Here is a 21,074-nt window from a genome sequence, read left to right as displayed (position 1 = left end):
TGCATACACCTCCTACACAGTGTGATGAAACTGTCCGAAATATTTAGGAGGAACTGAGCGTTCACAGACACTAGAATTAGCTTTCAAACTATGCCAACATGTCGTTTAACATGCAAGTGCTCAAAATTAAATTGCACTTCTGCCCTCAAAAAACCCTAGTTGATAGCTTGGGTGTTTCTTATCATCTTTATTAGCTGGGGTTATGAAACTTAAATGGGTGATGTTGCTAAAACACTTTTCTCTAACACTTTCCCATGGGGAGTTAGAGGCAGGATGCATGATTTGGCCGGGTTTTGTTCATCACAAATTAGGTCAACAGCCCAATCCCAAAAGAAAGCACCATTAGTGAAATGACATGTTTCAAGGGCTTTCCAAAATCAGTCCACCGGGTTTTGGCAAGCTCCAGCAAGGGTGGAGAGGGGTAAGGAGCAGCCAGGCCTTAATGGCCTTCTGAACTTGGGTCCTGTATCTGACAAGGTTTCCAATGGCTCCTATGAACAAAACTGACTTTGCTCTTACTGCTTTTATGCAATTAAAGAGGCCAAATGCTGAAATAAAAATCTCACTTAACAATGAGGATTTACAGTAACAAAAAATTATCCTGAGTTTTTTCTTCAGTGATGATGCGTGACAGAAAGATTGAGGATGAGAGGGGAAAGAATCAACCTTAGGAAACAGAATGTTGATTTCCTTTGTCATAAAACTGCAATATAGCAATGAAAGGATCAATACTTTGTGAAATGTTTAACACTGATGTCCAATCTTTTAAAGTTATCCTTTTAAGATTATTTCAACAAGCAAAATAAGTGTTAGCAGTTTTTACTTTGATAATTGCCAAATGATATTAGGAATATTACCTTTCCCCCCTTGCTTACAACAAAAACAAATACAAAAATGAAAGTTATAGGTAAAGATATATAATTTATCAAAGTGTTTTTTTGTTTTTTTTTGTTTTTTTGAGATGGAGTCTCGCTCTTGTCACCCAGGCTGGAGTGCAGTGGCACAATCTCGGCTCAGTGCAACATCCAACTCCCTCCACCATGCCCAGTTAATTTTTTGTATTTTTAGTAGAGACAGGGTTTTGCCATATTGGGCAGGACCCTTGAACTCCTGACCTCAGATGATCTGCCTGCCTCGGCCTCCCAAAGTGCTGGGATTACAAGCGTGAGCCACCGGGCCTAGCCTATCAAAGACTTTTTTTTTCTTTTTTTCCCCTATTTTTGTTTGATTTATTTAAGACCACCTCCCTACAATTTCCAGAGAAAAAAATACAAAACAAGAAACAGACTTGGTTTCAAATACATAACCAGGTGCTGGAGTTTAAAGCATTACTGATAACACTGTTACAGAAGAATGGCAGCTTACTCCAGGACACTTCAGTATTCCTGAGGAATAAACACGATTTCTCTTGTCCTCCCACTGAGATGTTCTCAGGTGAAGTCACTGCTCCTGCTCTTTGACATATTTTCCATGTAGAAGATATGGAGCCTGGAAATCATGCTGACAGTTGGAGTAAGCCATTCCTAATCCCGTGCCAGAACTGAAGGCTAATGGCCACATTCTTCTTTAAAGAAGTGAGAAAACAATTCCTAATCCAAAACCAGTACCTATCTTCACCACCGCATCTGCCAGGCACTGGTCCCACTTCCTGCTGAGCTCCGATTCCAACATGTTCCCCACCCATGCCTCTAGCTTTCCTCTCTGCCAGCCCCTGCACTCTTTAACACTACCAAAGTCTTCAATGACATTTCAAACTGCTAGATGGCCGGGCACAGTGGCTCACACCTGTAATCCCAGCACTTTGGGAGGCCAAGCCGGGTAGATCACTTGAGGTCAGGAGTTCGAGATCAGCCTGGCCAACATGGCTAAACCCCATCTCTAATAAAAATACAAAAATTAGCCTGGTGTGATGGTGGGCACTTGTAATCCCCGTTATTCGGGAGGCTGAGGCAGGAGAATTGCTTAAGCTGGGAGGTGGAGGTTGCAGTGAGCCGAGATCACGCCACTGCACTCCAGCCTGGGAGACAGAGTGAGATTCCGTCTCAAAGAAAAAAAAAAAAATTAGCCAAGTGTGGTGGCGGGAGCCTGTAGTCCTAGCTACTCGGGAGGCTGAGGCAGGAGAATCTCTTGAGCCCGGGAGGCAGAGGTTGCGGTGAGCCAAGATCGCGCCACTGAACTCCATCCAGCCTGGGCAACAAGAGCGAGACTCCGTCTCCAAAAAAAAAAAAAAAAAAGAGCTTTCAAACTGCTAGGAAACTAAAAATGTTGGTACATTAATAAATCACTAGCAGTTTAGACATTAACACTGCAAGAGGGAGAAGTTGGTAGCTACACAATGTTTTTATCGTGACTTTTACAAATCAAGCTGGTTATAAAGTCATTCTGTCATTCTCAAAGATATTAAGTTACCCACAGATAAATTAAATAAAAATCTCCCAATGCCTCTATGGATCTAACCACTCCAAGGAAACTAGCATGTTAAGCATTTTATCTAAAATATGAAAAAAAAAACTTTTTTGGAAACCAGCTATCTCCTGTTCATTACCTCACTATTGAGTCATGCTTCCTTTAACAAATCCAGACCTTATGCTTTCTATCCTGTCTTTTACACTAGTCTTTCTGAAGCCATTAAAACTCTCCCATGTTAAAGCAAAAATCTAGGATGTCCAGGTTTACTTCCCCATCACCTTTTCTCCAGCTGAAGACTTTTGGATTCAGTATCCAAGAAGGGACTCGAGTTGGGGAGAGGAAGAGAGGAGCAAGTAAGTAGGAAAGGAAGGGCAGTCTGTACTGTTAATGTCTCTTCCCCCTCCCCTTTATGGGAGCCTTTGTACAGGAAAAGCTGAGAAAGTGATCCACGGTTCCAAACAAAATGCTCTATGCTTACGAGGACCACGTGTAACACAGGGGTTTAGTGTTCCATTTTATTTTTTGTTGTTGTTTGTGTGTGTGTGTGTTTGAGACAGAGTCTTGCTCTGTCGCCCAGGCTGGAGTGAAATGGCGCAATCTCAGTGCACTGCAACCTCCGCCGCCCAGGTTCAAGTTATTCTTCTGCCTCAGCCTCCCAAGTAGCTTACAGGCGCCCACTAGCGCATCCGGCTAATTTTTGTTTTTTGTGTTTTTTTTTAAGTAGAGAGGGGGTTTCACCATGTTGGCCAAGCTGGTCTCAAACTCCTGACCTCGAGTGATCTGCCTGCCTCGGCCTCCCAAAGTGCTGGGATCTGGCCAAGATGGTGAAACCCCATCTCTACTAAAAATACAAAAATGAGCCGGGCGTGGTGGCAGGCGCCTGTAATCCCAGCTACTTGGGAGGCTGAGGCAGAGAATCGCTTAAACCTGGGAGGCAGAAGTTGCAGTGAGCTGAGATCGTGCCACTGCACTCCAGCCTGGGTGACAGAGTGAGACTCCATCTCAAAAAGAATAGTGGTGATCAACCTATATTGTACAAGAGCCCTTGGGAATTACATTTTTAAAAAAGACACAAGGTGGACCCTCGTGCCCCTCATCATCGAAACAGAACTGGGTACATTCCCAGGTGAGGCCCATGTGCAGCCATGATTTTACCTTGGAATCCCATTCAGCCTTGAAGTTTGGGAGGAATGAATTCCACTTGTAGCTCCAGGAGAGATTTATGATTAAATTTACGGTGTTTAGCGCATCTCCCTGGCCAAGGAGACTTAAGGAGACACTGGCTGAGGGTTTCTGGAAAATTTTATTCATTCTTCTGTAAAAACTGCAGCCAGGACTACCTCTGGTTAATCCCATCAGTTTGGATGGGTTACCTTTCACTAGCAACATTAAAGACCCCAAATTAGAAAGCAACACATAGGCATGGTGAAGTCAAGAAAAGGGTGGACTTGAATGTTTATTTACAGGATGCTGCAAGATAGGAAATTCCACATAGAAATTAGAAACCTAGTCAGAGGACTAGCTTCATACAGTATGTACAGTTGGAACTGTTCAAGTATAGTTTCAGTGTAAAAAGTGCTACAGTAACAAACCACATTTAAGAAAGAGTTCTTAGTAGAGAAACAGTAAGACAAAATACCAAACATAGTACACAACAAATTGATGCCTCAGCTACGTGATCTAAAAGTTAAAGGTCCCAGGAGCCCCATCCTGAACTTGGAAGGTGTAGCCTTCAGAGGTAGTTTCTGGCACAACGTTTTGATCTTCCTCTTCCTGGAAATATATTAAAAAATAAATATAAGAATAATAAGTATTCCAAGCAGCAGCCTACCTAGAAGTCTGTATTTAATCTCTAGGTCTCGATCTGCATATTACACCTTTAATCCTGTAAGATATTGTAGTATCTGACATAGGGGAGGGAGGGTCTCTGAAACTTTGCCAATTCATAAATGCTACTACAGTAACAGAAACAGGCCGAGATTTTTTTTCTTCCCCAATGGTCACTTTTCAATAGGAAAAGACTGTATTAGGCCCAGAGCATGGTGGTGGGTTTGGCCTACTTCTCTATCACCTCCTACAATGACACCCATTAACTTACCCTCAAGATATTCTAAGATTCTCAAGGCTGTTCATTTGAAACTAATCTGGTGACTTTTAAAATCTCACCTCAACGCCAAGACCAAGGTGCGAGGGCTTATTGAGATCATCTCCAATGCAGCAGGGTACGAGAATATCCCCATCCCAGCACCATGAAGAAAACTTCCTGAGGCAGTTGGCTCAGAAGGTCCCCGACAAGCTGAATAACCCTAAGTTCAATGATCCGCACATCAAGACCAACCTGCTCCTGCAGGCTCACCTGTCCCACATGCAGCTGAGTGCTGAGTTGCAGTCAGATACGGAGGAAATCCTTAGTAAGGCAGTCCGGCTTGTCCAGGCCTGCGTGGATGTCCTCTCCAGCAATGGGTGGCTCAGCTCTGCTCTGGCAGCTATGGAATTGGCCCAGATGGTCACCCAAGCCATGTGGTCCAAGGACTCATACCTGAAGCAGCTGCCACACTTCACCTCTGAGCATATCAAATGTTGCACAGACAAGGGAGTGAAGAGTGTTTTCGACATCATGGAGATGGAGGATGAAGAACGGAACGCAATTCTTTAGCTGACTGATAGCCAGATTACAGATGTGGCTCGCTTTTGTAACTGCTACCCTAATATCGAACCATCTTAGGAGGTGGTGGATAAGGACAGCATCCGCAGTGGTGGGCCAGCGGTGGTGCTGGTGCAGCTGGAGCGAGAGGAGGAAGTCACAGGCCCTGTCATTGTGCCTCTCTTCCCGCAGAAACGTGAAGAGGGCTGGTGGGTGGTGATTGGAGACACCAAGTCCAATAGCCTCATCTCCATCAAGAGGCTGATCCTGCAGCAGAAGGCCAAGGTGAAGTTGGACTTTGTGGCTCCAGCCACTGGTGCCCACAACTACACTCTGTACCTCATGAGTGATGCTTACACGGGATGTGACCAGGAGTACAAATTCAGCATGGATGTGAAAGAAGCCGAGACGGACAGTGATTCAGATTGAGTCCTGAGGCATTTACTCTTGGGTGAAGGAGAGTTGAGCCTGAATTAGGAATGTGTACATTGTAGGGATCCTGGTGGTTATGCGGACCAGGTCTGTGGGCCTGAGGTCTGGCCAGCCAGGGCTGGTGCTGTCCCCGCCCACATCCACTTCCTTTTCCCTTGTTCACACTCTGGATCCAGTGACAGCAGGTGTCATGGATCAAGCATAAATCATATATAGCATGTTCAGGCATGTTACTGGTAGTTCCTTTTGAGTCTGACATTCTAATAAAATAATTCGTAGAAACCAAAGCTAAATAAATAAATAAATAGATTTTATTACCATCAAGCCAAACATCAGAGGGGCAAATAAGTACATTATGTCCTATGCACACTGATATTTTACTATATTTAACAAAGATATGAGGCTCATTTTTAAAAGTATGAGGGAAAAAAGGGCTCATGGCCTTGGCTTTACATGTTTCCAAGTTGTTATTAATATTACCATCCATTACTCACCTCTACAGAGAAATACTTCTCAGTTAAGCTTAATGAAGCCTTATACACAGACTCATTTTCATGGTTTTGTAGAGCTTCAATTTTGTCTAAGCCTCCACATTCTTCAATCATTATACTAAGTTTCTCAGTTTCACCTAGTTTCTCAGCAGCCTAAAAAAAGTCCAAGTTTACTGGTGTATACTCTGAATGTTTTAATGAAGAAAACATCGAAAATTTGAATATTGATATGTCAGGCAGAAATAAGCACCTTAACATTTCCTTCATCAAGCCTATCATAGTTTTATGTCCATTTTGTATTTTGTTGAAACTCAGTGTGATTGGATCTGTACCTACTCTTAGCAGTACTTCAACTGGAGCCAGAGATCTTACAATCAGCAGCTCTCAAACTTTTCTATGTATCAAAATCACATGGGCCACTTTTCTTTCTTTTTTTCTGTTTTTTTTTTTTTTTTTTTTTTTGAGATGGAGTCTCGCTCTGTTGCCCAGGCTGGAGTGCAGTGGCGTGAAGTCGGCTCACTGCAAGCTCCACCTCCTGGGTTCATGCCATTCTCCTGCCTCAGCCTCCCGAGTAGCTGGATCTATAGGCATGTGCCACCACGCCCAGCTAATTTTTTGTATTTTTAGTAGAGATGGGGTTTCACCGTGTTAGCCAGGATGGTCTCGATCTCCTGACCTCGTGATCCGCCTGCCTCAGCCTCCCAAAGTGCTGGGATTACAGGCGTGAGCCACCGCGCCCGGCCGATGTGGGCAACTTTTAAAAGAACACTACACTCCAGTTCAACTGGTCTGCTATGGGAACAGGGGCATATTGTTTCGTAAAGCATCCTATATCATCAGAAGGTGTAGTCAAGGTGTCTAAGGGCAAAGATGGCCTATGGAGTGCTAAACTAAATGTCTCCGAACAGAATGTGTGTTGGTATTAAGGATTTATGGGGCATATGGAATGGTATGTAGGTTAGTTTTTCTTTAAATTTTCAACTTTTAAGAGATACATAAATATCTATAGATGAAATAACAGATTTGCTTCAAAATAACTTAGGGGATTAGATGAAGGGAAGAAGAAATACTGGCCACATACTGACAAATTATTTATACACAGTGACAGATACACCAGCATCCATTATTGTAGGCTCAATTTTTTTTTTTTTTTTTTTTGAGACAGTTTCACTCTTGTCACCCAGGCTGGAGTGCAATGGCGTGATCTTGGCTCACTGCAACCTCTGCCTCCCAGGTTCAAGCAATTCTCCTGCCTCGGCCTCCTGAGTAGCTGGAATTACAGGCGCCTGCCACCACGCCCAGCTAATTTTTTTAAATTTTAGTAGAGACGGGGGTCTCATTATGTTGGCCAGGCTGGTCTTGAACTCCTGACCTCGTGATCCACCCGCCTCGGCCTCCCCAAAGTGCTGGGATTACAGGCGTGAGCCAACATGCCCAGCCTGTAGGCTCAACTTCTATATGTAAAAATTTCTAGAATCCAAAGTTGATGAGAAGGGCTTACCTACTACCAATCACTATGGCAAAGTGCCATATGCTGGTATGCTTGGATCAATTAGGGGTGGAACCAGAAGAAAAATATAATTAAGTCATTCAAAAAAAAATTTTTTTTTTGAGACAGAGTTTCACTCTTTCGCCCAGGCTGGAGTGAAGTGACGCAATCTTGGCTCACTGCAACCTCCGCCGCCCCGTCCAGAGTTCAAGCGATTCTCCTGCCTCAGCCTCCCAAGTAGCTGGGATTATAGGCGTCTGCCACCAGGCCTGGCTAATTTTTGTATTTTTAGTAGAGACAGGGTTTCACCATGTTGGCCAGGCTGGTCTCGAACTCCTGACCTCAGGTGGTCCACTCACCTCAACCTCCCAAAGTGCTAGGATTACAGGCATGAGCCACTGTGCCCGGCCAAGTCATTCAAATTTAATGTCACCAAAAATCGGCATGAAATTGGGAAATTAAATCAACCAAGTAAACAGGTGTGATGAGTCCACATAAGCGCCTGACTCCGATTCAGGTCGCACCATCCACTTGTCGTCTCTTTTATATCTTTTATAATGCCTGCCTCATTTTTAATAAAAGGGGTGGCCACATAAACAGGCTTTCTGATTCTGTGGCTTACTAGTGAGTAAACTTACAGCTGTCCTCCCCCAAGTCTAAATAGTAAACTGATTATTATCAAGTCCAAATTCAAACAAAGCCACCTTGATAGGACTTACCTGAAAGATATTTGAAATGGCATCCAGGATAACCAGAATTATCTTGGTATCTTTTGCAGGTAAGAGGTTCATCAACGGTTCTATTATGCCACAGTGAACAAGGTACACAATCTGTTCAACTGTTCCGCCACTGGTATAGTTGGTCACCGCCCACACAGCTTCCTTTTGTGTCTTAAAATCTGCCTATTAAACATAAGGAAATGGTTTTATTTCAGAACAGTTGCACAAATAAGATTCCAAGAGTACTTTTTCACAAAAACGATGACTGAAAGTACCAAGGTTCTATCGACACAACCTTAAGTAAAAGGGGTTACTGGGTATTGTTCAGCAAAGGACTCCTAGTAGAACCCAAGATTCTTGCACATGAAGAAGCTTATCAAGCACAGCTTTCTATAAATACTAAAAATGACTTGATTAAATCCTAAGACTTTGTTACCTTAGAGAGAACGCTGACAAGGAATGGGACTAATCCATGATTCACAACTTGCTGTATCTGGTCCTGGGGCTGGCTGTGATGTTTGACATTGTCCACGTAGCTTCCTTCTGAATGTTAGTTTTGGGGTTGGTGAGCAGGCTGGGAAAGACGGCGAGTGCTCCTGCATCAATCAAAACCTGAGTCTGTTCATCTGTACCAGTGACGATATTCCCTATGGCTCTTAGGGCAGGAGTCCGAAAATGAAAAAATGTTGATGCTGGTTACCTTATATTTTTCCCAGCACTTCAGAAATTCTGTACTCTAAAAGTTTTAACAAGAGGCCCAACATGACCTGAAATAGGCAATATTTCAATATTAGTATCAACTGATTATGCTTTTTTTTTTGAGACAGGAGTCTTGCTCTTGTCACCCAGGCTGGAGTGCAATGGTGTGATCTTGGGTCACTGCAACCTCCGCCTCCCAGGTTCAAGCAATTCTCTTGCCTCGGCCTCCCGAGTAGCTGGGATTAAAGCGTGTGCCATCATGTCCGGCTAATTTCTTTGTATTTTTAGTAGAGATGGGTTTTCACATGTTGGCCAGGCTGATCTCGAACTCCTTACCTCAGCTGATCCACCCACCTCGGCCTCCCAAAGTGCTGGGATTACAGGCATGAGCTACTAAAAATGTAGACCTACATTTAATTTTGCCTGTTAAACATTCATTATTTTATATGTAGAACAGTTTCCAAACTCGATGTCAGGACTCACTGGAGTCTCAAGTTATGGAGTATCCAAGTGTTTTGTTGCTAAAAAAGGCAGCTTTGAATAATTTTAAAAATGAACTAGAAGGCCAGGCACAGTGGCTCACACCTGTAATCCTAGCACTTTGGGAGGCTCAGGAGGGAGGATGGGTTGAGCTCAGGAGTTCGAGACCAGTCTGAGCAACATAATGAGACCTCCCCTTCTACAAAAAATTAAAACAAAACAAAAAGAAATCCAGGCATGGTGGTGTGTGCCTATCACCATGCAAGACCTTCTCTCAAAAAAAAAAAAGAATCAGAGCAGACTGAAGATTATTCCTACATTAATCTCAATAACTTGCATTCAGATATACTTTGAGGGAGAAAGACATGAAGTTATAAGCAACATTCTGAGAATCTTCATATCTAATTTTATAATCTATATATTTCCACGGTTGAGTGTTGTTGCAAATATAAATGGGTTATGTGCGGCCAGGCGCAGTGGCTCACGCCTGTAATCCCAGCACTTTGGGAGGCCGAGGCAGTGGATCACCTGAGGTCAGACGTTCGAGACCAGACTGAGAAACATGGTGAAACCCCATCTCTACTAAAAATGCAAAAATTAGCCAGATGTGGTGGCGGGCCCCTGTAATCCCAGCTACTTGGGAGGATGTGGCAGGAGAATCGCTTGAATCCAGGAGGCAGAGGCTGCAGTGAGCCTAGATCGCACCACTGCACTCCAGCTTGGGCAACAGAGCAAGACCTGTGCCCTGCCCCCCCGACAACAAAAAAATGTTTTATGTTGTGAATCAAAGTAGAAAGGAGGTTTGAGAGCCAATGCTACCCATAATTCAAAAAGCCAGTATCCCTGTCTCTGCAGGAGCTTGACACCTAACAGAAAATGTGACAAGTAGACAAACAGCATAAAACAAGTGGTAAATAGATGGGTTACATAGCATTTATTCCCAATTTTGGGTGCAGAATCAGGGCACTAGAGAATCCTGAGAAAGGAGTGTCTTTCCTACGAGGCTAAGGAGTGCTATAAGAAGAAGATGAGCTTTGAGTATTAGTACCCTAGAAATAGAACACACGTAGTAGTCAATCGAAAAAAAAAAAGATAAATGTGGAGTGCTAAAGGGCTAAAGGAAGCATAACGTGGCTGGGCGCAGTGGCTCACACCTGTAATTGCAGCATTTGGGAGGCCAAGGCAGGCAGATTACCTGACGTCAGGAGTTTGAAACCAGACTGGCCAACGTGGTGAAACCCTGTCTCTACTAAAAAAAAACCAAAAATTAGTTGGGCGTGGCGGCGCACACCTGTAATCCCAGCTATTCGGGAGGTTGAGGCACGAGTACCACTTGAATCCAGGAGGCAGAGGTTACAGTGAGCCAAGATGGCGCCATTGCACTCCAGCCTTGGCAACAGCACGAGACTTTGCCTCAAAAAAAAAAAGGAAGCATATTGTGAGAAAAAGAAGTAGGAAAGTGCCCAGTTATCTTTGGAAGATGAAAGATAAATTTGAAAATCTAAGATAGGTCTACTTTGTGGAAGGCCTTCATGGAGTATGGATTATATTATTATTTTTTAGACAGAGTTTTGCACTTGTTGCCCAGGCTGGAGTGCAATGGTGCGATGGTGCGATCTTGGCTCACTGCAACCTCTGCCTCCCAGGTTCAAGCGATTCTCCTGCCTCAGCTTCCCAAGTAGCTGGGATTACAGGCACCCACCACCACCCCGAGCTAATTTTTTTTTATCTTTAGTAGAGACAGGTTTCACCATGTTGGCCAGGCTGGTCTCAAACTCCTGACCTCAGATTATCCACCCACCTCAGCCTCCCAAAGTGCTGGCATTACAGGCGCAAGCCACCATGCCTGGCCAGAGTATGGATTTTTATTTTTAGAGACAGGGTCTTACTCTGTCATCCAGCATGAAGTGCAGTGGTACAATCACAGCTCACTGCAGCCTCAAAATCCTGGGCTCAAGTGATCCTTCTGCCTCAGCCTCCTGAATACCTAGGACTAAAGGCCTGTGCCACCATGCCCAGCTAACTTTTTATTTTTTGTAGAGACAAGGTCTTGCTATGTTGCCTAGGCTGGGCTCAAACTCCTGGCCTCCAGTGATCCTCCTATTTCAGCTTCCCAAAGTGCTGGAATTATAGGCGTGAACCATCATGCCCAGCGGAGTATGGATTTTTTATTTTTATTTTTATTTCTTGAGACAGAGTTTCACTCTTGTTGCGCAGGCTAGAGTGTAATGGCAAGGTTTTGGCTCACTGCAACCTCTGCCTCACAGGTTCATGCAATTTGGAGTATGGATTTTGAGGAGAGAAAAAACACGTCTAAAGCAGTACTTTAGGAAACAATTCAGAAAAATAGCATTTGGCACAGAAAGAAGGAAACGATAAATTAGGAGGCTACTGTAAATATTTCAGGAGGAAAGACCTGAACAAAGCTGGTGACAAATACAAAAAAACACAGAATACCAAAAAAGACAGAAATAAACCAGAAATGGGCTGGGCGTGGTGGCTCATGCCTGTAATCCCAGCACTTTGGGAGGCCCAGGTGGGCGGATAACAAGGTCAGGAGTACAAGACCAGCCTGGCCAACATGGTGAAACCCTGGCTCTACTAAAAATACAAAAATTAACCACGCGTGGTGGTGTGTACCTGTAATCCCAGCTACTCGGGAGGCTGAGGCAGGAGAATTGCTTGAAACTAGGAGGCTAAGGTTGCAGTGAGCCGAGATTGTGCCACTGCACTCCAGCCTGGGCGACAGAGCAAGACTCCATGTGGGAAAAAGAAAAAAGAAATAAACCAGAAACTGGTTGGCTCTGGACACACTGGTCAGGTCAAGGTACCCAGCTAGTAGCTAGAAATGCAGGGAAGTCTGAAGGAAGGTCAGAGCTAAAGGATTATGGAAGCTTCAGTGGATTATGGAAGGTAGGAAAGAAGACAATTAGTAATTGCAAACAGAGAAAAAGATCTTCACAGATAGTTAAAACCATAAGACTAGAAATGTTAAGTTTACTTGAATTTCTAAGAAAAGTCCCTACTGATTTTCTGGATTTCATGTAACTCATAATCTAAAATATATTTTTTTACCTGGTTGTTGCAGTTTTCCTGCAGCGGAGAAGTAGCATCATCAGGAAATGAGCTTACATTTCTCCTCTTCAGCATCTGGTCATCCTTCTTAGCTTTCCTCAGCTCCACATTGACCTCTATTCTGTGACGCCTCATTTCCTTGAGAAAAGATAACATGCTGTTTCACTTATCACATCAGTTTTTGTTGCTAAGTGAGGACATTTTTAAAAAGATCCCCAAGTTTTCACCCCTTTCCAAATGTCTTCCCATTTAAATAACACCATAAGAAAGCAACAGAAGGTACTCACTGTACTGTCCTTTCCCTTGTTCTTAAATCTGTGAAGATGGGCAGCTCGTGTATTAGCAGTCTCGTTGGTGGACATGGTTATGAGACAAAGGGAGAAAGCTAAAAGATGGGGGAAGAGAAAAATATTTCCTTTATCGTTTTCCTTTGTCAATAATAGTACCAAATAAGAACTGAATTATCAAGCATCTACTGAATCCACACCTGTATACTAGAGGAGATCATCATGTTTTCAGCACTATGAAATAGTTTTAGCCAACGGGTAACTGTCCACCTTCCATCTGAAGGGCTGAGACTTCCTAGAGCAGGGCTGTCCAACAGAAATAGAATGCAAGCTATGTAAATTGAAACTTCCTAGTAGCCAATTTTGTTTTGTTTTGTTTTGAGATGGAGTCTCACTCTATAGCCCAGGCTGGAGAGCAGTGGTGCAATCTCAGCTCACTGCAGCCTCTGCATCCCAGATTCAAGTGATTCTCCTCCCTCAGCCTCCCAAGTAGCTGGGACTACAGGCGTGTGCCACCATACCTGGCTAAGTTTTGTATTTTTAGTAGAGATGGGGTTGCGCCATGTTGGCCAGGTCGGTCTCAAACTCCTGACCTCAGGTGATCCACCCACCTCGGCCTCCCAAAGTGCTGGGATTATAGGCGAGAGCCACCACACGCAGCCAAAAAAATTCAGAATTAAAAAAACCCAATAAATAATAATGAACTTAGACAAAAATACCTTCTTGGCATCTAATGAGATGATCAAAAGGTTTCCTTTCTTTAACTTTTTTCTTTTTGAGAGTGTCTTCCTCTGTTGCCCAGGCTAGAGTGCAGTGGTGCGATCTCAGCTCATTGCAACCTCTGCCTCCTGGGTTCAAGCGATTCTCCTGCCTCAGCCCCCCAGTAGCTAGGACTACAGGCATGTACCACTGTGCCCCACTAATTTTTGTATTTTTAGTAGAGATGGGGTTTCACCATGTTGGCCAAGCTGGTCTTAAACTCCTGGGCTCAAGTGATCCACTCGCCTTGGCCTCCCAAAGTGCTGGGATTACAGGCATGAGCCACCACATCCAGCCTTTCTTTGACTTCTTAAAATAGTATGGTATTAGTAATCTCCTAGTATAGGAGATTGGTGTCTAAGGTGAAGCCAATTTAGCCATGGTTTCTTATTCTTTAAATTTACTCCTGAATAGATCTGCATACCAATATTTTGAGATTTCTTATAGACATACCTATTTGCTATTAATTATTAATAATAAATATTAATAAAGGAGACAGGGCCATAATTTTCTATTTGTCTATTTCTATTTATCAAGTTTTCTAACAGTTTCACACTAACAGAAACAATAATCTGTAAAATTTCCTCCTTTTTCTATTCTGGCAGAAAAGTTTAAATGGAACTATCTGGTTCCCGAAATTTAAGAAAAACCTTATGAAATCATTTGGTCCTGCCATCACCTTAACGACAGGTGCAGTGATAAACAACCAGAAATCCTTTTCCTGCCTAAGAGTGTGGCTTCTGCCCTATTAAGGACTGAGATGACTGTGGCATCCTTCTCAACCCTTCCCCCCACCCAAAGGGAGCTCAGTGGGTCCCTTTCTGTGGCTGTGGGGATGGAAGGTGGGGCACGATCAGTTGGGGCCTTCTATTCCACCATCTTGCTCCACTCCTGCTAGGTGGACCCCTTTCTTTGTAGATGTAGGAAACCTGAATACTATGTTAGTAGACCCTGTGAAGGCTTTAAAATTCCAAGTTCTAGTAAAAGAGAATCAGAAATATTGGTTAGTATGTCTCTTTTTTTATTCTTGATATTGGTTATTTGTGCTGTATCATTTTCCCCCCTTGATAATCTTATCAGAGGCTTGTAAAACATAATGGGATCTAAAGTATATTTGTTTTCTATTTCATCACATTTGGTCATCTTTAATATTTTCTTTCTTTAGGCTGGCTCCTTGAGATGCACCCCTAGCTAATTAATTTGCAGTTTTTCTTTTCTAACATAAGCATTAAAGGCTAGCAACTTCTCCTAGGAAGTCTTTAATTGCATCTCACAAATTTCAATATATGCAGTACTTTCATGAACATCCAGATCAAAATGTTTTCTGGTTTTCATTATGATTTACATTTGAGCACTTCTTATTTATTTAGAAGTGTATTTCTTACCTTTCAAGCATATAGCCCTCGCATTTCTTTAAAATTTTACAAATGTCTATATCCCTAAACAATACTGTAACATTGTGTTATCACACATGCTTTTAAACGCTACACAAATGTATGTAGTATATACATTTATCCTTATGTATTTTTAGTGATGGAACTGTTTTTTTTTTTTAATTTTTATTTTATTTTAGATTCAAGGGGTCTATGTGCACTGGGGGAACTGGGTTTCTAGTTACTCATTACCCGTAGAGTAAACACTGTACCCAATAGGTAATTTTTCAACCCTTATGCCCCTCCCACCCTCTCCAAATGTTTTCCTTCTATTGTAAACTTACGAGATTCAATCTCGACACTTGTTGCTCTAGTGTGTTTTTCACTGCTATGTAACAGTCCATTATGAAATGATGACACAATTTAAACATGCCTGATTATGAGTACTTAGGAATTGTTTCCAAATTTCACCATTATGAAATAATATTATAAGGAACAACCTGCTACAATGTCTTCTCATGTACACAGGGTAAAAGTTTCTCTACCATATCAAGAAGGAGTCAAATTGCATTTTTAACTTGGTTTTAGTCAAACCATTCTCTAAAATGTTATAGCAACCATTGTACTAATTGCTCTCGTATCAGAAATGTATCACGACTATAATCCCAACACTTTGGTAGGCTGAGGCAGGCAGGTCTCTTGAGCCTAGAGTTTGAGAACAGCCTGGGCAACATAATGAGACACCGTGTCTACAAAAAATACAAAAATTAGCCAGGCATAGTGGAATGCGTCTGTAGTCCCAACTACAAGGGAGGCTGAGGTGAGAGAATAACCTTAGCCCAGGGAGGTCAGGGCTGCAGTGAGCTGGGATGGTGCCACTGCACTCCAGCCTGGGTTGACAGACAAAAAATTAGGCGGGCGTAGTGGTGGGCACCTGTAATCCTAGCTACTTCGGAGGCTGAGGCAGGAGAATCATCTGAACCCAGGAGGCAGAGGTTGCAGTCAGCCGAGATTGTGCCACTGCACACCAGCCCGGGCAACAGTGCAAGACTCCGTCTCAAAAAAAAAAAAAAAAGAAAGAAAGAACTAATAATATTCATTCATGTTTACAACTTATATATGAAGAAACTGAGGCCAAAAGTAAAGTCTTTAATATGGCCTCTTAAATACATTAACTTTCATGATTAATAGGCTAGTATTTCAAAAGTGAGTCCAATATTCATCATTTACAAGGCTCAGAATTCACTTACCTGGTATGTCCTAAAGATTCTCGCCATATTGGTAGCATCACAACTGGTTTAACTGCACACTCCAAAATGGCTAAAGCCAATGCAAATTCTCTGGGTTTGCTACACATCTGAACTGCCTTGATCCAGTTTGCCCTGTATTTCAGAAGAAATGAAAGAAATTATTTCACTAGGTTGATCTAAGTTAAAAGCACAATAGTTGTAACTTTGGTCTCCATCTGATTCCAGGAATAAAGATTCTGACTCCTAGAAATCCTCCAAATAGTTAGTGGTGTCGGTTCAGTAAGTTAGAAGTACACTCATGCCTCTAACGTCCTGTCTGCTGACCACATGGACTTCATTCAACTCATTGGTAATGACGTTTTCAAGTGCACAACTACAACAATCATTTTATAAACATTTAGTATATTTACAGCAATAAATTAACCTTAGTTTCCTTTACCTATGTGATGCCCGGTTGGGATGAAGAAAGGATGAAGGGATGTTGTTTTCTAATTGGGTGATAGTCAGTCTCAGAGTAGATATGGTAAGAACTTTGGACCCATGGACAGAACCGTTCCATTTGAACTCTCCTGCTGGAGTCAGACAGAACTTATGTGCAAGATGCCTTCTCTTATCATGGTCTTCTCTGTGCTGGTGCTTATTCAAAGCAAATGAATTGGTGGAGTATTGATTGTGGTAGACGTGATACTTCCCTTCTTGACCCAATTTAAGATAATTGTTGATACTTCCTTTCATGACCACTTCCTTTTCGGTGCTCAACCGTGAAATTTCTCCTTGAGAGTTAACTACCAGTACCTGGCCAAAAAAATTAAAAGACTGCATTATTTATGTCAACCAAAGATGTAAATTGTATCCAATCAACTGTCTTTCAATAATTAAAATTAATCACTCAAAGTAAGTTAAGATAAATCTTATGATAGAACTTTTGAAGTCTAAAAGCTAAGTTAAAAGCTAAAGCTAATTGTTTACAATTACACAACCAAGATATGCCTGCAGAAAGAAAACTAACACATATTAAGTACCTATTACATGTCAGATACTATTATTCACTGCTTTCATGTATTAATATTTCAAATATACACATGAAACCATACATATAAATTACTCACCTACCATTTTTTCAAGTTTATAACAAGCTTTTCAAGTTTATACTTAAGGGAAAAAGAAGGGCATCGCAGGTACTCTCCCCCCAAAAATATATTCCTAAAAACGCTCTTTTGGGTCCTTTTATCATTCCAGCTATAGTGTAAGACCCCATGGATACTTCAAAATAGTATTTTCAAACAGTTGATCCCAACTCTTTAGTGACTATGAAATAAATAGTGGGTCTTATTCAGCTTTTTAAAAAATAAAATGTAATGCAGCCGGGCACAGTGGCTCATGCCTGTAATCCCAGCACTTTGGGAGGCCAAGGCAGACAGATCATGAGGTCAGTAGATTGAGACCACTCTGGCCAAGGTGGTGAGACCTCATCTCTACTAAAAATACAAAAAAATTAGCTGGGCATGGTGGCGTGTGCCTGTAGTCCCAGCTACTCGGGAGGCTAAGGCAGGAGAATCACTTGAACGAGGGAGGCGGAGGTTGTGGTGAACCGAGATCGCACCACTGCACTCTAGCCTGGCAACAGACAGAGACTCCATCTCAAAAAAAAATGTAATGCAATAGGCTAGCACAGAAAATATCAGAGTGCTTCCCACATAATAAGGTAAAACAGTATTTCAGAAAGCTTTTGAATATGTATACTGGGCTGCTATGAAAAAATGTGTATGTGACTGAGGGTCAGAGTCAAAAAGAAGTATGAAAGCCACTACTTTTAAGCAATTGCTGTGATGTTAAGAACATCATTTATTCGTGCATATCTACACTGCAAATAATTCTTGAATCTGGGAGACACAGTTGGGGCCATGTCCTGTCACCATGGCTAGCTGAAGGGCAGAGATACTGAGTCCTAGCTCTGATCCCGTGATCTGATTCACGATCAGAGCTGGGACGCCATGCTGTCCTATCTACAGTGTTCTGCTATCAATGGGTAAGCCTCGTCCTTTAGCTGCAGGTTCACCCGAAGTGATCATAGCTAGAACTGAGCAGTGAATCATCGATAATTCTTTAATAAACCATAAACCCAAAATAGCCTACTCATATGTGTAAAGAAGGCTTTAATTCTTTAGAATTATATGTAGAATAAAACTGGTCATGTAGTAAGAAAGTGTATCAGCCATTTATAGCATTTATATGCCTCGACTGAAATTTGGGTACGCAACTATACTTATAAAGCCTAATGTTTTTAATCTTGTTACCTACTACAGCTTTGGAAATAGAGAAAATACAATTCAAAAATAGGTCTACAAATTTCTACAAATTTCCAGCCCCTATTTATCACATGTTCTCCAGGACAGAAACTGGGTCTCCCTTTACCCATCCCGGCCTGGCCCAGAGCTACACATCCAGAGGCAGGATCGGGGGACCTGGGGGTGACCCCGCAGGGTCCTGGGCCTCAAGCCTCAGTAGGCTTTGGGGAATCATGCCTAGCTCAGCCCTCTGAGATTCTGATGGAAGTGGTTTGGACTGGGGCCTGGGGAAAGTGTTTAATTTTAAAGATCCTCGGGTGATTTGACTGCTGCCCAGGTGAGGTGCCATGGCTCAGTGTTTGTTTTTTTTTTTTAATTTTTTATATGGAGTCTCACTCTGTCACCCAGGCTGGAGTGCAGTGGCTCAATCTCACCTCACTGCAATCTCCACCTCCCAGGCTCAAGTGATTCTCCTGCCTCAGCCTCCTGAGCAGCTGGGATTACAGGTGCCTGCCACCACACCTGGCTAATTTTTGTATTTTTAGTAGAGACAGGGTTTCACCATGTTGGCCAGGCTGGCCTCGGACTCCTGACCTCAAGTGATCCGCCTGCCTTGGCCTCCCAAAGTGCTGGGATTACAGGGATAAGCAGCCCGGCTAGCTCAGTATAATCTTATTGCATGGATGTGGGGTGAGATTCCAAACGTAACGGTTTCAGGTGAGACCCTCTTCGTCGGCTTGGGGCAGAAGCTTCCATTGATTCAAAGGGGAAAAGAGTGGAGCCGGAGACCAGAGACTTGGACTCTTGTCTAGACTCTACTTCAGCTTCTTGCCGAGCAGCCACTTAAATTTCTGGGCCTCCGTTTCTTCATCTGTAGAACAGAGCTGTCAACCCTACCCCGTCACAGGGTTGGTTCTATGAAAGAACCGAGCGGGCCCTGGGTTCCCACACCCACGGGGATTGGGGGAAAGCAGGCCTGCACTTCTGCTTTTCTGACTTCGGGTTTCGATTGGGTGCCCTTGGCTCTGGACTCTGTCCCCAGCCTCTGGGTGACCTCATGAGGCTGCTTGCCTGGCCTGCTCCTCCAGGGCGGGGTGGGAGCTGGGGTGGGGCCTCCTCAGGGGTCACACCGCCTGTGCTCTAAGTAATGTTGGCAGAGACCCAGCAGGGCCGCTGGGGCCAGGAGGGATCAGAAATGGTCCACGAGGGGCCAGGTGCATTGGCTTACGCCTGTAATCCCAGCACTTTGGGAGGCTGAGGCAGGAGGATCACTTGAGGTCAGGAGTTTCAGACCAGCCTGGCCAACACGGTGAAACCCAGTCTCTACTAAAAATACAAAAATTAGCTGGGCGTGGTGGTATGCGCCTGTAGTCCCAGCAACTCGGGAGGCTGAGGCAGGAGAATTGCTTGAAACTGGGAGGCGGAGGTTGCAGTGAGCCAAGATCGCACTGCGCTCCAGCCTGGGCGACAGAGCGAGACTCCATCCCCCACAAAAAAAAGAAATGGTCCATAAGGGAACCTCCCAGCTAGCGAAGGCTGTAGGGATGAGCCAGGCTAGGGAGGTAGGAAAATGAGACCAAGGAGTGGTCACCTTCTGCCCACCCCCTCAAACGTGTCTGTGTTTGCACCCACCATTCCTTCCCCCTCCCCCAGGAGAAGGCACAGGGGCCTGCCATCCAAGCCAACCTCCCCAGCCCAGGCCTGAAGGACCTCCATAGCTGCCTCCCACTTGCTCAGAAGTGGCCTCACCTCAAATTTCCAACCCTTCCCTTCTGACTACCTTTGTGCCTTTCTCATTTCAACAAACTCAAGGCCTCTTCATCTCTTTTTTTTTTTTTTTTAAGATAGGGTCTTGCTCTGTCACTCAGGCTGGAGGGCAATGGCCCGATCACGGTTCACTGCAGCTTTGAATTCTTGGACTCAAGCAATTCTTCTGCCTCAGCCTCCCAAGTAGCTGGCACTGCAGGCCCACACCACCACCCCTGGCTAATTTTTTTTTTTTTTGTAGAGACAGGGTCTCACTATGTTGCCCAAGTTGGTCTTGAACTCCTGGGCTCAAGAAATCCTCCCACCTCAGCCTCCCAAAGTGCTAGGATTACAGGCGTGAGCCACTGCACCCAGCTGGTCTCTCCATCTTAAAAAGAAAATGTTGGACGGGTGCGGTGGCTCATGCCTGTAATCCCAACACTTTGGGAGGCTGAGGCAGGTGGATCACTTGAGGTCAGGAGTTCAAGGCCAGCCTGGCCAACATGGTGAAACCCCGTTTCTGCCAATTTTATATATATATTATTTATATATAATATATAATTATACATTATATATATTATTTATACATATAATTATACATTATATATATTATTTATACATATAATTATATATTATATATATTATTTATACATATAATTATATATTATATATTATTTATATATAATTATATGATATATAATATATATTATATATTATTTATATATAATTATATAATATATAATATATATTATATATTAAAATTATATATAATATATAATATATAATATATAATTATATATATTATATATTATATATATAATTATATTATATATTATATATATAATTATATTATATATATTTTATATAATATATATAATATATATATTATATATTATATTATATGTTATATAATTATATATAATATATATTATA

At 42.8% G+C, this 21,074-nt stretch overlaps 1 protein-coding gene and 2 pseudogenes across 1 annotated transcript in view; 1 reads left to right on the top strand and 2 right to left on the bottom strand.

Moving 5' to 3' along the window:
• Window positions 1–1,197: 1,197 nt before the first annotated feature.
• LOC101136613 (MICOS complex subunit MIC10-like) lies at window positions 1,198–1,786 on the bottom strand (annotated as a pseudogene).
• Window positions 1,787–2,662: 876 nt separating this feature from the next.
• On the top strand, window positions 2,663–5,482 carry LOC129533525 (U5 small nuclear ribonucleoprotein 200 kDa helicase-like; annotated as a pseudogene).
• Window positions 3,848–21,074, bottom strand: part of LOC101135518 (pleckstrin homology domain-containing family M member 1-like) — an 82,302-nt gene continuing 65,075 nt past the window's right edge. Inside the window, 9 exon segments of the mRNA XM_055386822.2 lie at window positions 3,848–4,182; window positions 4,576–5,773; window positions 8,185–8,367; window positions 8,621–8,780; window positions 12,439–12,576; window positions 12,726–12,823; window positions 12,926–13,031; window positions 16,108–16,239; window positions 16,547–16,902. Coding sequence (XP_055242797.2) covers window positions 12,803–12,823; window positions 12,926–13,031; window positions 16,108–16,239; window positions 16,547–16,902 — 615 coding nt within the window. The 3' untranslated portion in view covers window positions 3,848–4,182; window positions 4,576–5,773; window positions 8,185–8,367; ... (1 more) ...; window positions 12,439–12,576; window positions 12,726–12,802.

Source organism: Gorilla gorilla, chromosome 4 (assembly GCF_029281585.2).
Source record: "Gorilla gorilla gorilla isolate KB3781 chromosome 4, NHGRI_mGorGor1-v2.1_pri, whole genome shotgun sequence".
Classification (NCBI taxonomy): domain Eukaryota; kingdom Metazoa; phylum Chordata; class Mammalia; order Primates; family Hominidae; genus Gorilla; species Gorilla gorilla.
This window is presented reverse-complemented; position numbering and strand designations above follow the sequence as displayed.